Raw genomic sequence first — 16851 nt, 5'->3', positions numbered from 1 at the left:
TATTTCTGAACACAAACCTGCATGAAAAACACCAGATGAAGAGCGTGTCGTGAACTAAATGTATTCCGAGTGCTGACATCAACAAACTAAGGGATAACCACAGACATGTCCATATGTCCAGACAAATGTCCGAAACGGCTTTTTATATATATATATATATATATATATATTTATATATATATGTACACTTTTTACACATAGGCTTCAAAATATTGCTATTAGAAAATGATAAATCGTGTATTTATGATGGTGAAAAAAGGAAGGAAATAATAAAACAGAGACTTAAATAGTGCCGTCCCCATTAGAAAGACGTTCTACTGTTGACCGACGACAGCCAGAACATCCCTAAAAATTCCCTACTCACGACCTCGAGGTCTTGGCCAACAAAAAGTGACCGTATGTTTTTTTAGCAGCATCAAAGGCAACTTCCTACAGTCATCAACTCTGGAGACGTCTTCAGCAACTCCTCCTCATCCACATATGGCACTCACATATCCCACGGCAAACATGTTGAACTTTGAACCGTTTACTCCGACTGGTCCAGGGGAAGCCGCAGCCTCCATGACCGAACGAAATCCCCCGTAAAACCGCCAAACACTCCCACCATAATTTGTTGCATGTATTAGTACAGCGCTACTCCTATTTATTCCTCTAAATCAAAGCACCAGGAGATGAAAAATCTGACACTTTCAGGAAGTTCGATGCAGTGAAGAAAAAAAAAACTATTTTACCAAATTCAAGAATTATGAAAAGAAAACTCCCCAAACATTCTTACTACCGTAATTGGTGTTTTGATCGATATAAACTTTTTTTATGTATTTTTTGTCACATTCCATCAGACTTCATTGTAATGTTTTGAGATTTCATACGATAGATCAACACAAAGCCCAGCATGCTCGTCACTACGGGAAAACTTGGTAGCCACAGGCCTTACGTAATATAACTTTGGTGAAAAATGACAAAGAAGCAGCTAATGTTTTTAAATGTAGCTGTGCTAACAAATGCAGCAGTTGTTTATTGTGGCGTAATTACATTGAATTCCCAAAACAGAATAGTATGATTTAGTATGACAGTATGACTTACATTTATACACTGCCTGGCCAAAAAAAAGTCGCCACCAAAAAATGGTCACAGTCTCTAATATTTTGTCGGACCGCCTTTAGCTTTGATTACATCCCGCATTCGCTGTGGCATTGTTTCAATAAGCTTCTGCAGTGTCACAAGATTTATTTCCATCCAGTGTTGCATTAATCTTTCACCAAGATCTTGTATTGATGATGGGAGAGTCTGACCACTGCACAAAGCCTTCTCCAGCACATCCCAAAGATTCTCAATGGGGTTAAGGTCTGGACTCTGTGGTGGCCAATCCATGTGTGAAAAAGATGTCTCGTGCTCCCTGAACCACTCTTTCACAATGTGAGCCCGGTGAATCCTGGCATTGTCATCTTGGAATATGCCCGTTCCATTTGGGAAGACAAAATCCATTGATGGAATAACCTGGTCATCCAGTATATTCAGGTAGTCAGCTGACCTCATTCTTTGGGCACACAATGTTGCTGAACCTAGACCTGACCAACTGCAGCAACCCCAGATCACAGCACTGCCCCCACAGGCTTGTACAGTAGGCACTAGGCTTGATGGGTGCATCACTTCACCTGCCTCTCTTCTTACCCTGATGCGCCCATCACTCTGGAACAGGGTAAATCTGGACTCATCAGACCACATGACCCTCTTCCATTCCTCCAGAGTCCAATCTTTATGCTCCCTAGGAAACTGAAGCCTTTTTTTCTGGTTAGCCTTACTGATTAGAGGTTTTCTTACGGTTACACAGCTGTTCAATCCCAACCCCTTCCACTCGCATTGTGCGTGTGGAAATGCTTTTGCGTTCACAATTAAACATACTCCTGAGTTCTGCTGTTGTTTTTCTTCGATTTGATTTGACCAAACGTTTAAGTAATCGCCGATCACGATCATTCAGGATTTTTTTCCGACCACATTTCTTCCTGGAAGACGATGGTTCCCCACCATCCTTCCAGTTTTTAATGATGCGTTGGACAGTTCTTAACCCAATTCTAGTAGTTTCTGCAATCTCCTTAGATGTTTTCTCTGCTTGATGCATGCCAATGATTTGACCCTTCTTAAACAGACTAACGTCTTTTCCACGACCACAGGATGTGTCTTTTGCCATGGTTGTTTAAGAAATGAGGAGTTACTCATTGCATCAGCTGGGGTTAAATAACTTGTTGCCAGCTGAAAGATAATCGCCTATGCAGTACTTATCCAATAGGAGGCTTGTACCTATTTGCTTAGTTAAATCCAGGTGGCGACTTTTATTTTGGCCAGGCAGTGTATGTATTATTCTTGTATTGATGTTTTCTTTGCACCAATTTCCACAGAGGAAAATGTATCTATGTTCTTTTTTTCTTTAGTTTTGAAACAAAAAAATGAGTCTTCAAAAAAAAAAATTAAAAAGCTATCCAATTACCAATAGCAGATATTCATGAAAAAATGTACGTCGTCTTTTCCAAAGGTCTTGTAACATTGGCGGCTCTAAGCCAGTTTTATTTAGCTGTTCTTTGGATGGTAAAAGTTGCAGATCCCTGTTTAAAATGTTCAATTGAATCTGGGTGCTTTGATTATTTTACAAGGAGGAACCAACAAAAATGTCTGACTTTACATGTGCAGAGCTGGTAGATGGTTGCAGACCCAATTTCAGCAAAAAACAGATTTCCTGGAGTCTTCACTCGCCGAGGTGGATTTTATTTAATATTTTTATTCGCTAAGCAATTGAAAACCATCCAATTCGCAGTCAGGCTCAACTTCGTGTTGGTCTGTTACGTCAAAGCTCAATGAAAGCCGTTGAAGTTTGGGTTTTAACAATGTAGACCAGGAAAAATAGCAAAAGGAATATTTTTGCAAGGCACGGCAAATTTCATATCCTCATCAGTCGCCTCTGAATGCTAATTAGCGTAGTTTTCATTTCGAAGCGGCTTGAAAACAGAGGGGACGGTTCTGATTGGATGAAAATACGGACTCTCACTCTGACTGTCCGATGGGAGGTGGCAGTGTCAACCAGATCTAGTTTTCCACCTTTCAGATTGCTCTAGACTTTATACAATCAACTCCCATTACCTCTCGCAGTGCATCTACAGGAATGACCAACTAAAGAATAAATAACTAAATAAATAAGGCTGGATCACTGAATGAATTACAATTATTATGAATTGTTTTTTTCTTTTTTTACACCAAAACAACAAAGACTCGACGGCTCCTCGTCTTTAACTCCGTTCCAGGTGCACAAAGGATGATTTGTGTTAGGTTGCATAAACTGTGTTCTTGTAGCAGACCTCCACCGTTCACGCCGACGGTTCGCTGAGGAGAATCGGTCAAGAGCACTAAACGTGGGATGGATACGTAGTCTTCACAGTCAAAAAGCCACATTTCCTCGGTGCTCTTCACCGACAGCTTTCGCTAATTATCTGCCAAATACTTTCCTGTTAAAAAAAAATAAAAATGACACAACAAACACATCAGGAGGATCAGGGATTGGGAGGATCTTGATGCAAAAGGTTGGAAAATGAAAACAAACTCTGGTCCGACCTGCAGCGAATCTCTTCTTGACCAAAGACAGCCGGTAGCCGGTCCCGACGAGCTGGATGTCGCAGCCGGACAGCGTGCTTCCCTCGCTGGTGAACTGGACGGCCAGCTGGGACGGCTTACAGGGACCCTCCTCCATCTGGAACCGGCCCAATAGAGCCCCTACTCCTACACAATACGCACATGTCTGACTTTGCGTAATAGAGCAATGCAGTCATTGGACAAAATATGCAATGTTGTTTATTCCTTTAAGGTTTCTGGGTTTGGATTTTAATTGTTTTCTGGAGGCTTCCTCACTTTTCTATGGCGCTGTCTTTGTGCCACCAATACGGGTGAGCGGTGAATCTGGTGTGAGCGCATGTATCAATGTGAGCAAACAATAATTTGTGGTATTAGTCGTTTATAACTCGCACTCGATTGGTAGATTTGCGTTTTGCTCCGACGTTTCTGCTCCTCGTGTACGGAACACCGATGAGGCCAAAGCGGCGTGAAATTTCATGTATCTTTCATACGCAAAACCAACTCCAAAGCGCATGTAACTGAACCACAGCAGCAGGAAATGACAGACTGTTCTCATCCAATCGCATGTATTGCTCGGATGAAAATGAACCAATTACAGCCAATAACCCAAACTACACCAGGAAGTGACAGAAATGACAAAACAAAGGTGTAAGATTTAGGAAAATGATGTGGAAAAATTACAATAAGGTCACACCTGTTAGTTGTATTGCTATATGTTTATTCTAAGTTCCAGTATATTCCCACCAAGTTAAAGCTGTTTGGGTTACAGGCGCAAGGTTGGACGTTGTTTTTCCCAGCTGCATGGGAACCAGTCTGTTTCCCATGCTTAGGATCCCTTATCCCTTTGTATAAAACTCATGTGTTGTCTCTGCCTGACAGAGCTTTTCATCCAGACTTGCTTCATTACTGATTGTCCTACAAGCTCTCTGTATTGTGCACAATATATGAATAAACCTGATTGAGTGATTTCACCTGAACAGTGCTTGGAAATAGTATGTTTTCCACGACAGAAAACAATACAAGAAAACATAACAGACTTGAATTTTGTAGTCTGATAATATGCAGTAAAAAAAAATGCTTACTTTGTGTATTTCAGGTAACATTTCTACATTTCTTGAGCTACTGTACGATGTGATCCTCCACTCAACTCACCGAAGAACGACATGAATTTGAATTTTGTGAGAAATGCTACAGAAAAGGTTCAGGTGCCCTCAGTTTTTTTTTTCTTTTTTCCAATTTGCTGTATGTTTAGGGAAAGAAAATGATTTTCAACCAAAGAACAAATGAACAAAAAACAACAACAACACTTGCCTCCATTTTCAGATCTTTGAGACAGGCTTTGGATTTTCCACTGAATCGTTTGCTGCTCTGGATTCCTGAATGAGAGAGAGAACGAAAAAAAATATCATGTTATGTTTAATAGACTTGCGGATTAACCTGCATATTTTCCTCTCTATACACTGGACAATAAGAAGGAATGTTAGGGGGCAAAGATGGCAGAAGCCCATTACTCATAGAATGGCTGAACTATATGGCACAAAAATTAAATCTGCAATTTTTTCATACCAGAAAATATTTTCAAAAAGTGCCGTTTATTTCAATCATCTCTTCTATGAGTTGTATGATTATTAGGGCCAGGCTACCAGAATTTTTGTTCAATTAAAAAATACAGTCATAACAATAGTAGGATATGGATGAAATTTTAACAGAAAGAAAAGCAAAAATTACAGGAAAGAAAAAGGTAATTTAATGAAAGGAATCTTGGATAATTCCTTTTTTTGCTGGAGCTTCCATAAAATTACCACTTTGTCCTCCTTAAAGTATCAACTGCATTCTTATAACTTTACAACTTTAACCTCACAATTAAAAACAGGAAAACATCTTAGCCTGAGCTGACCAGAATTCAAAGTCGAAACAGGATAGAAGATGGCCGCCGTCACTTTGAATTATGGAAACCAAAGGAGTTTATTAGTGAAAAAAAAAAAAAATCAACATTTTCCAAAAAAATCTAAATCTTCAAAAACCAAAGATTAAATTAATCAATAAAATTGACTTATCGCCTGAGCCTAATTCATAGGCTGGGTGTGGTTTAGGGGTTCTGAGGTGCGGGTGACCTTTACCATGTGGCGGGGGGGATCATGGTGTGCAGCCGGGCTATGCCTCTGTTCACCGGAACCACAAAGTGGATGTTGTGCAGCGGCACCGGGGCGGCCATGGCCTCCGCGTTGTATTTGTAATCTATTCGAAGGTCGGTGTTGACGGAATCCCCCCGCCAGCTCACGGCCATGTTCAGAGGAGTGGACTGGATCCCCTCTGCTGACACCTGGCGGGAAAACGCCCAGAGGAATATGTGGACTACAGTTCGTGTCTTCAATAAGAGGAATAATGTTAGAGAGATTTTTTTTTAAAAAAGAAAAGAGGCATTTTGTACTTGGTATTTGATCATATCCACGTTGTAGTATGTCGCCTGAGGCTTCTGTTCTGCCACTTTCTTCAGATGGGTGATCAGGTTTGGCATGTTTACCCAGAACTCCTTGATGTCTACACCGTCTGGCGCGGTGTCGCTGCAGAGCGACAAGAACAATGTTCCGCTCAGGCATGAAAGGATCATAAAAGGATAATTCATGTGCACAATTCCCTCCTGTCCAGGTCCGAGATGGTCGGCTGCGGCGCTCTGCGACATTTTTAACGCTTAACCACAAGTTTCAATGTGTTTCACTGGGACTTTATGTGATAAACCAACGCAAAGTAGTGCTTAATTAGCTGCATTTCCATTACAAATGTGTGCAAAACTTCAATCAACATTGCACTAATTTCGAAGAAAAAAACAATAACATAATTTCGCAATTGCAGTTTCTCCATTAAACAAGAGACGCGCTTAAAACCGCGTGTGAATACGTTTGTTCACGCGGTAAGTCATTAAAAAACCCAGCTGCGCCATAAGCCTGTCGTCTTCTTCGTGGTTTCTGCCGGTCATTTCAACAATTAATTAATTGTTGAAATGACTTGTGTGATGTGAAAAAAGTGCTTTGCGAAACAAACCAATTTAGATACGAACAGAAACCCATCTCCTTCTCCACGACTTGTCCTGGCACAAAAATGTTTTATCGAGAAACGAGACTTTTTTTCAAAATGGTTTTGTTTTGTGTCAAAATACACAATGAAACGGTCAGTGGAAATGCAGCTACTGTGAATGCATCACCTCGTTTTACAAACAAAAATCTGAAAAGTGTGGCGTGCGTATACGTTTTGTCCGGTTGAAACAAAGAGTTTAAGGTCTGCCTCTACTAATTTCCATTGAATGACATTATTGTCCATTCTTTGTTTTTCAGTTCAGTTCTCAGGTTGTGCAACAGATTCTCTTAATTTTAGATCCGGACTTTGACTCTGTCCGTCTTCAGCTCTTACTCTGGTTCTGGTTCTGCTCTGCCTCTCCAGAACCAGAACCAAACACGGACAAACAGCATTTCAGCTCCTGTGCACCACCGATCTGGAACAAATATCCCAGGAGTAAACAATAGCAATCAAACTACAAGGCTCACAACACCTTTGCACAGAAATGAAGCCCCAAATCGTAGCATTAACTGGATTTCATGGCCCAGAAAAAAAAAAAGGCAACTTCACTGCGTTGAAGCTCACCAGCAGAGCAGCTGTGGATTGGGCAGGACTTGCTCCAGGCGGCTGTAGCTGCTGATGACGAAGGTGAGGACGGGTTGAGTCGGGTGGCAAGCGAAGTGCCGGGTTATACCTGCAGGGAAGGAGAGGACCATCTCCCCGGTGATCTTCACCGCACATCTGCAGCAGACAGAGAAGGCAACACTTCCAAGATACGCAAACCGAACTGGGAAATATCTGTCATACTGAGGGAACTATTGTTTTTTTGTTTGTTTTGTTTACTTGCTGGGGTCAGCGCCTTTGAAATAAGCATTGATGGTTTCGGTGAAAGCAGCAGCGACCGGCAGGGTGTCCTGGGGCCCCATGGTGAGCGGGCTGGGCCCTCTAGAGCAGCCTGTTCAGGACATAAAACCAAAAGACGGCCGTAAGAAATCTTCTAGTGCGGTGTTTGCTGCAACAAATCTATAAAAGGGAGCAACAAAAGATAACAGGTGAAGATTAAACCAAACTATCCACAGTGTTGCTCAGAAGTTTACATACACTCATCATGAGTCATTTGGGATTTTAATATTACATCGAAAAAATTTTTTTTACGGTATTTAACAAACAGTATGAGTATTTTTAAATATTTGAGTTTTTGGTAATCCTCACTCTAATTATACGTGTAGGCTTAACTTTATCCATTCAACACTAATATTCAGCGTTAGTAGGGACGCCGATCACCAATCTTTAAAAAGCCTGACCTGCCTATTCCAATTTTGGCTGACACAATTTACCTTTTTTTCTCTGAAAAGTCACAAAGGATAGCAATGAAGTCACTCAGTTGGCAACAGGGTGACTATTGTTAATCTGCAGATGTGACCTGGTAGCCAAAACAGACAGTTCTACATTTTGAAACTCTCCAAAATTGCTTTATGTTTCACCGGGGCTGAAACAATTAATTAATTGTTGAAATAATTGTCAACTAATTTAGTAATTGATTAATTGTTGACTGGATTATACGGACTCAAAAAAAAGGCCATTTGCTGAAAGAACAACACAGTCAAAGCAGTAATTAAGCCAGAACTATATAAAAATTATGTACATTTTGCCTTTAAGATACAAAAAAGAGCCTTCTTTATCTGTAATTCTGTTCTACCCAAAACTCCTGGAGTGGCATACCTCTAGCCGCACTTGGTTTGAATTCTGTTGAAAAAAAAGCACTTTTTTTGATTCAAGTATTAATCAATTAATCCAAAAAATAATCAACAGTCCTACACTGTATTAATGCCCAGACAAGCTAGAAAGGGCTGAGCTTTTCACATGTCGATGCATCCTCTGAGCGTTCACTGAAGGAAGGATGTGTTGTTGCTTCGTAGGTAATAAAACGTTTATTTTCTTCCTTTAATGTATCTCTAAAATTGCACAAAGAAGGCTTAAACAACAAATCTTCAGAATGTCCGTTTTTTTAATCCGATTAATCGTCAAAATGAATCGATAACTAAAATAATTGTTACTAGAAGTAAAAGTCGGTACCCTAAAAAAAAAAAAAAGAGCAGTTGAAACAAATGATTAAAAACCACAAATTAGTTTGAAATTCATGATGAGCGTTGGTGAACTTGGGACCAGAACTGCACATCCATACGACTCAAGGATCTGGGTGAGTAGGAGATGGGATGGGCAGCAAGAACATGAAGAAGAGCTTTCTTCATGTTCATGTGCTGCTGCTGCTGCTCTGCAGAGCGACTCACCTTCAAAAGCTAAATAAAACCTGCCGTGGTCAAACCAAACCAGAGGCTGCGAGACCTCTGGGCGGGGCGGAGACATGAGGAGGAGAGAGTCATGAGACGGACAAGACAGTGAGGCAAGGACACGACGACAAGAGGGAAGATGGCGTGTGGACGTGGAGCCGTGGCGAGGAGCGCGCGCGGCAGCCACCGTACCTGCGGTGGGCATGCTGAGGTCCCGTCCTAAGGTGGGGGTGGACGCCGCACTGTGCGAGGTGACGGAGGACAGGGAGGAGGAGCTCTCGGCGCGGGCCAGGGGGGCAAAAGGCGGAGGGCTTCCCGAAACCGGGGGGCTGAAAGGCCGACTCTGGGAAAGAGAACGGAGCTTCGTTCGGTCTCGACCCTGAAAACTGAGAGATTCCAGACTGAAGCTGGGAGTTTTTCTACGCACCAGGTCTGTGATTGGCTTCCCCGGGGGCAGCTTCGGTCGCGAGGAGGGACGGGGAGGAGGAGGAGGCGGCACCGGACTCCCCCGGGAATGAGGCGTGGTGGGGCGGGCTGGAGATGAGGGGCCTGCAGGGGGCACCAGAGTCTGGGTGACACTTTATTTCATGGCAGAGTCAAAGATCAAGTGATCCGAGGTTTACAAACTTCGAAATCTACAGAAATCCAAACTCATAAGAAAAACACACAAAGAAAGTAGTTTTTATTTCAATGATGCTATTGTTATTGATATTGAACCATGTTTACTGTAACTAACTGCGTCTTGCCGCCAGGACACTTTTAAGAGATCTTTGATCTCAAGGAGTTTTATCCTGGTTAATTAAAGGTTAATTAAAATTGTCATTAATAATAATGCTATTCCATCATCAAAAACATACCTGACGTGTTGCTTTGATTCTTTAATGCATGTTTGAGAAATCCTCTAATCTCCCATGGCAACCATTCAGCTGTGGAAAACGCCAGGGTGGACCTAGCCCCGCCTTCAAGGCTCAGCTTTCTCCTCTGAGCTGCAGCTTCCAAGTTTCCACCCTCACAGAGCTGCCCTCAACCACAACGCCCCCACTCAACTCCTTCAGACTAGCCAGCAGCAATTAGCAAACATCTGGTAGATGTTTGCTAATTGCATCTACTGAGCTCATTATAGGAGCTACTTCTTAGTGCAATGCTGGTAAAAATGTTGTTAAAGGTTTAATAGAGGAGCCATGTTGTGATGACGTCCTGAAGGCGGAGCTTCAGAAATAGCAGAAGTTTTTAAAGGGACAGAGACACAATTTCAAGGTGTTAATTTACAGGGTCATATTTCTTTAAAGTCAAATATGACTTTAAAGAAATATGACCTTGTAAATATTACTATGACTTTATAGTGCTATAAAGTAGCACTATGTGACTGGAAAACACATAATAATGTCCCTTTATACAATCTGAAGCCAAAATGGAAAATCTGTGTGAATCAACACCAAGTACACTGACGTTGCTAATACTTAAACATACTGTATTTACTGATCGTCATCATTGGTTGACCAGAACAAAAGCGGGAGTTCCAGCAGTTTGATGGACTAAAGCCTAAACAGAAAGACATCTAATGGACGTATAGTGAGTATAGTAAAGACATATAATGAGTTCTACTAGGTGTTTGCTGATTTACTAATTGCTGCTGGCTAGTCTGAAGGAGCTGTGGGGGGAGAGGGGGGCTGCTTTGTGAGTCGGGATCTCCAAGGAGGAGCTTCGTGGAAAAGGCAGTGCTCGGTTAGCTCAAGCGTTTAGGCATGTCTGAATGGTTGCCACAGGAGGTTAAAGGATTTCTCAAACATGCATGAAAGAGTCAAAGCAACAGTCCAGGTATCATTTTGATGAGAGACCAACATTAAACAATGGTGTAAGGGTTAACAAAGTCAACTTTACACAACACTGCCCCTTTAAATTCACCTGAAGGTGGGCTTCATATTTACAAAGAGAGCAGAACACTCACTGCTGCCAGAGAAGGGCCCAGGGGAAGACATGATGGATCGGTACGCAGATGGAGGAAGAGGAGGCGGCGTTCCCCTGAAGCTGGGTGTCAGCTCTCTGGGAGAGCCTGTCACTTCTGGTACTTCATCTCTCTGGTACGCTCCCTCTGGAGTCCTCTTTCCTCCCAGAGTCCCGTAGACTAAAGGAGACGTGACCGCCGCCCGCGGGGACCTCCGCTCTGCCGGCAGAGGGGGGACGGGGCTGATGGGAGCAGGGGCGCAGGCGTATCCTGCGAACTGCAGAACCTCCTCGTCGACTCCTTCCTCTTCGAGGAAAGCAGGAGGAGACTCGGAAGGGGAGAAGTCGGGAGGTAAGGGGGGAGCTGGCTCATCTGGGGGTGGAGGGCCGAGAACGATGGAGGGGGGCGAGTCTAGCGGAGTGAAAGGAGGGGAGGAGCCGGGGGAAAAGAATGGCGGAGAAGGAGGGGGCTCGTTCGGGGGCGGTCCCGGTGAGAGGCCAGGCGTGGAAGGCGTGGAGGTGGGCGTGTCCGGGGGAGGAGAGTCCGGCGGTGGCGGGGGAGCCGGCTCGTCGGGGGGTGGAGGTCGATCGTCCGTGAACGTGACCCATCTGGGAGACGGCGCATCCTCCCTCGTTCTGGAGCTGTCGGCGGGGCCGAACACGTCGTCCAGGTCGGGGCCCGGTGACTCCCGGTATGAGGCCGGTGACAGGACGTTCAGGTAGATGGGGGCGGAGCTGCGTGCCGCCCTGCCGTTGGGCAGATCAGCTGTAAGAAGGAGTTGGAACAGTAGCCGTTAAATCACAGCGCGAGACCGACTTCCACTGATGAATTCAGAAGGAAATTTACCTGCCAGGTCTGATGGAAAGCCGTAGCGACCTCTGGAGGGGAAGTTTTTCGGAGGAAGCGGTGGAGGAGCTGCAACAGAGACAGTTCAGCATCACCAAACACACACACACACATTAGATCAGTTGAATTTACTGGCACAACAAAGCTCTGCCTACTCACCTCCTGTTGGAAAACTTCGGCTCAGCTGGGATTCTGAACACGGTCTGGGTTCTCCCCATGCATCGCTACGGATTACTGACAGTGCCGCAACAAATAAGAAGACAGAGTTGAGCAGGAAACACAACATACAGGAAGTTATGACTAATTAGTGGAAGACAGACCATCATATCTGGCATATCTGCTGTCTGAAGGAAGCCTGAACAAAGCAGGAACGTTCTGCGGCGCAGTGGCGCTGCAAGAGAAAACACATTAATCTAAAACAGTGCCAGCGTTCATCTGAGCCAACATAGTTCCAGTTCTGGGTCAGTTTGGACTTTACATCAACATATGTGTTCTTCTTGACTGAATATTGCTGAGCTACAGTATGTTCTCAGCAATAAAATTTATGAGATTATGTACTTTTAAGTACTTCCATGGAACTTTCTCTGAAATTATCTGGTACTTTCTTTGAAATTGCATTCAGCTAGCTAACTAAGCTAGCTAGCTTTTTTATCATTTAAAATGTGTCCTACATAGCTAGCTATCTAAATGGAATAGCTAGCTAACTTAATAGCTATATAGATATCTAGACAGCTACATAACCTGAAAGCTAGGTAGATATCCAGAATGGTGCTTGCTTAATAGATAGCTACATAGCTGGCTAACATGATAGCTATATAGAAAGCTAGTTATCTAGACGGCTAAATGACAGCTAGTTATCTAGATAGCTAGATAGATTCGTGGTACATGGTGAGATCTCACAAATGGCTGGTAAGTTACAACAAGATGCTGGGAAAGGACCGAAAAATTTCAAGGCAAGTTAAATGAAAGAAATTGCATGAATTCTTAATAGAACTACAAGACGATGGTAACTTTTAGAAATAGTTCATGAAAGTTTCAGAAACAGCTAAAGTTCTAGAAAAGATCCATAAAGATTACATGAAAGTTCTGGGTGAGCGTCTTGTCACAAGTCACCTCATTATACAGCCAGGTTGCACCTGGTAAATTCCAGAACGTTTCATGAGACTTTCATGAATCAAATCAATGGAAAAAGCCCTTCCTTGTTCAAAAATTCATGTTTTTATCATTTAAAATGCAACAAATGGTATCTGGAAACTCAAAAGATTTTCCCGACTAAATTTCCAAACCTCTCCAGATATGGAAAACAATTTTTAAAAAATCAACTCAAGACTTGTCCAGACTTTTGAAGCTCATGTAGGAATATTATCTAGAAATACCAGGGCTTTGATGAACATATTCACTTGTGAGCTGTTTACAGAATCACAGACCTTGGCATCTCAGATGCATAACTTGGTGTTGGGGTAGAGCGTCGGGGTCGGGCAATCTCTTCACCTATGGCAACGAAAACCATTTAACCAACTAAATAAGAAATTGATAAGATTAACAGAGTGACCAATATGAAGTGTAATAATACACACTGCCTTACAAAAGAGTATATATTTTTTCCACTTAAAATTGCTGAGAGATTGTCCTAACAGATGTTCTTTATCTGTTGTTACTGAGGTTGAGCTGTTTTGGCTCTATCAGATCTCGGAGTGAAAGAGGTTGAGTTGAAATCCAAGAAACATTTTAAATTTAGAAAAACGAGAATCGCTTTTCTTAGCTTCCCAATTATATGCCTCCTTGTGTTGCCCTCTCTCGCAAAATACTGATAAATGGCATTGAAGATTCTGTTTTCAAACTTTTTCCAGTCAGTTATACATTTTTGCAAGGCAGTAAAGGTCAAAAAATTGCCTAATTTGGTAAATAAATAAATAATAAACGTGATAATACATAACAATAAAATAATGACGCAAGTTAATGAACTCACATGATAGGTTTCTTTTCATCATCCCCTGAAAAGTGGAAAAGCAGAGAACAGATGTTAGCAATACGAATCATCTACGGTGCATTCTGATAAATCTATTAAAGAAATATCAAAAATTATTTCTACAGTAATGTAGAATCACTCAGACATGCATTGAATATTATTGTATTTCTTATACTCTATCTGAATTTGAAAACATCCGCTTTATAAACTACATTGTTAACTTTTTGAAGGCTTCTTGTTCTAAATGATCAGTGAAAATACTCGTCCATTTGTGCAATCTGTGCACTTTCACAACTTAAAAGGAGGTTGTCTTTCAGGCCTCCAACCAGCAGGTGGAGCCAGAGAAACTCACCGGACTGCGTCTCTGAGACCAGCAAAAAGGAAGAGAGAACAGACCTGGGTCAGAGAGTGAGTGACAAATCAGTCAACGGGACAACAACTAAAACTGGACACAACACATCTTCTTTACTTCAACCGCAAAGCTTCCATAATGCAACGCTTTGGTCAACGTCGAATCACGCCGCGACGGCCCACTTGGCATGCAGAAGCTGTACTGAGACCAGTTCACAGCTTAGTGTGTGTTCTTATCTTACTTTGCATTATGGAACAAATGTGTGCTTTGCCAGAAAGGTGGAAGTAAAGTTTAAGTAAACAGAAAGAATGAACAAAAACAAAACAAAAAACAATTTGTGGGTTTGAGTGCTAAAAAGGGGCCTGTTAAAACAGAATCTACATGCAAAAACAGAGAGACAATGACATTCCACCACAGTCCTTTATGATGGTGAGGCATTTGAAGAGAAAAAAAAAACAGAAGGAGCTTACCGGACTTCTCCTCTACAAAGGAAAGCAGTGAGTTGACAGAAAGGATGAACACAGTAAGACCCTGAAACTGACGTCATAAAGCAGAACTCTGTCAGTGTCAACTCACCAGGGAAGGAGAGAGTGCCAGTCCTCCCACGGAGGCTTTCAGCTCGTCCATCGATGGGGGGACGCACCGGCCGCTGTCCGCCACCAGCGGCTTGATCCGGATTTTGAACTTTTTCTTGCTGTCCTCATCGTCGTCCGAGTCGCTGGAGGAGAAGAAGTGCTTTTCTTTGGAAGCCGGTGAACGCTTGTCAAGGGCAAAGTGTGATGAATTCGACCTGAAACTGCTCTCACTGTCTGTTTGTTAGCCTAGAAAGTCCGGTTTGTTTGGTGAGGTGTGAATGCGCAATCGAAATCTGACTCTGACCAAAAAAAGGCGAACTCTGGTCCGCCTAAAAATGTAGGTCTCGGTTCGGTTCAGTTGAAGGTAATGCTGCTGTGGTTTGAGTGCAGATGTGAATTACAAGCAGACCGGAGGAGGCACAGGGAATTCTGGGTAAATACAACCAAAACAAACGGGAGATAGCGCTAATGGGAGAAATGAAATCCTACAACCACTAAAAAGACTATCCCCCTTTCGCTTACATTTTGGGACAAAGAAAGTTGCGCTCATGTCGTCTTCTTCATCTTCATCTCTCTTCATTTGGTATTTCTTGGTGCAGCGCCACCACAGGCCAGCACCAGCCTCTGGTTTGGATCATTTGACACAGTGCATGTGTGAAAGCAAACAGCACCAGCTGAAAACGGGGCAAATGTTGCAATTTTGGTCCCAGATCGAACCGAGCCATCTGGTCTGTCAGGTGTGGAAACACCCTTAGTGAAAACAGGGACGACTAAATCGTCCTGCATGACAAAGTCTCAAAGGACCGGACCGTGTGTGTGCCCATTGATCATATGAGATGAAGGGATGAGCTTGAATTAGCCGAAAAGGCTGAAGTGAAGCAGAAATCTGTACAGGCCGAAAACCTTTAAACATTTTTCCTGAAAACCTCCCGAAAAAATTTTTTTGAGTAAAAGAAGTAATAAAAAGTACGGTTTGAGATGTTCAAAGTTAGCATGGAAGAGTTTTCCTCGTACTGTGTCTGTCCTATAAGATTTTGACATAGACGTAAAGGTTCAATTTTCCTACTCTCAGAAAGTCAAGCTATAAAAAAAATAAGTTGCAACAACAGTCTTTCCCAGCTTCCCATCAGCTTGTTTTTTGAAGCCAATTTTAACCCCCAGTGGGCCAAAAGAAGCAACTTCCTCATCCATCGCTGTCGTTTCTGGATCTCACGTGTGCGTCAGATTAATGGCCGTACCAGAAACACGCAAATACAAAGGTTCTGCCTTTGAATCTAGAAAAATGTGCTGAATGGCATTCAAATTTTTTAACGTGTTAAAATCTGTCCTTGGTGAGGCAACTGAGCGGCAGACCTGGTGTCAACAACCTCTGCCACGAAATTGATATTCTGGTCAAAAACATCATGAAAACAGGGATTTTTTAAAAATAAAAATAATAAAAGATGTTTAAAAAGCACTTGCTATTCTCTCAACATCGTGTAAGTAGATGTATACTGTAATATAAACTACACTCGAGGTGAATTAGTTAGCCTTCAAGGATTCTAGATGATTTAAAAGCTTCCTGAAATGTGCTGAAAAAGCTGAATGTTGCAACAGCTGAGTGGGTGAAGTAGAACGGAGTACGTTGAAGGAGTGAGTAAAGAGTTGCAGAATGATCACAGCGTTCGCCTGCCTTAATGCTCCTTTGCCTCTTTAGCAACTGCAGAGACAAACATGCGGGGGTGGCGGGGCGGGAACGACCATCGATTAGTCTCGTTTGTTTTAAAAGGCACTCAGCTGAAGAGTCACTCCACTAAACAAGTCAATAGCGTCGCAAGCGACATGTTCCGAGAGCGCCGCTTCCTCGTCTCGCTGAAAGGATATCATCCTCTCCCTCACCGGGCCGCAGGCTGAAACCCTCCTCGTCGACGTCAGGTGAGGCCTGCGAGAGAGAGAGAGAGAGCGGAGCGGTAGAGGCAGAGTGAGGCGCTGTTGCAAACGAAGGTTAGGCTTCACGGACGTCTTGCCGGAGACGTTCGGCTCGCTGGCCGAGCTCCAAAGCATTCAGCTCGTAACGCTCTTCAAACAGCGCGTTTAAAAGCCCGACTCACGCAACACGAAACGCCGGCACCATTTCATTCCCAGAGCTACAGAGTGTCGGCTTCGGAACGCGCAAACAGCAGAGGATTCTGGGTAGACAAACGAGGAGTGCACTGCGGAGA

At 43.0% G+C, this 16851-nt stretch overlaps 1 protein-coding gene across 5 annotated transcripts in view; it reads right to left on the bottom strand.

The window, feature by feature from the left end:
- Positions 1–2308: 2308 nt before the first annotated feature.
- The window catches only part of LOC102233175 (SH3-containing GRB2-like protein 3-interacting protein 1), a 47852-nt gene continuing 33309 nt past the window's right edge, over positions 2309–16851 (bottom strand). For 4 of the 5 annotated variants that reach the window (XM_023335065.1, XM_023335067.1, XM_023335068.1 and 1 more), the window contains 19 exons: positions 16514–16571; positions 14652–14827; positions 14546–14557; positions 14076–14087; positions 13724–13748; positions 13182–13245; positions 12075–12145; positions 11914–11988; positions 11755–11823; positions 10912–11673; positions 9391–9512; positions 9156–9306; positions 7516–7627; positions 7258–7413; positions 6050–6182; positions 5739–5941; positions 4930–4994; positions 3601–3765; positions 2309–3494 (listed from right to left, as the gene is read on the bottom strand). In XM_023335065.1, coding sequence (XP_023190833.1) covers positions 3472–3494; positions 3601–3765; positions 4930–4994; positions 5739–5941; positions 6050–6182; positions 7258–7413; positions 7516–7627; positions 9156–9306; positions 9391–9512; positions 10912–11673; positions 11755–11823; positions 11914–11988; positions 12075–12145; positions 13182–13245; positions 13724–13748; positions 14076–14087; positions 14546–14557; positions 14652–14827; positions 16514–16571 — 2454 coding nt within the window. In that variant the 3' untranslated portion in view covers positions 2309–3471. The remainder of the gene's footprint in view (positions 3495–3600; positions 3766–4929; positions 4995–5738; positions 5942–6049; positions 6183–7257; positions 7414–7515; positions 7628–9155; positions 9307–9390; positions 9513–10911; positions 11674–11754; positions 11824–11913; positions 11989–12074; positions 12146–13181; positions 13246–13723; positions 13749–14075; positions 14088–14545; positions 14558–14651; positions 14828–16513; positions 16572–16851) is intronic. The other variant, XM_023335069.1, reaches the window with a different exon arrangement.

Source organism: Xiphophorus maculatus, chromosome 6 (genome assembly GCF_002775205.1).
Source record: "Xiphophorus maculatus strain JP 163 A chromosome 6, X_maculatus-5.0-male, whole genome shotgun sequence".
Classification (NCBI taxonomy): domain Eukaryota; kingdom Metazoa; phylum Chordata; class Actinopteri; order Cyprinodontiformes; family Poeciliidae; genus Xiphophorus; species Xiphophorus maculatus.
This window is presented reverse-complemented; position numbering and strand designations above follow the sequence as displayed.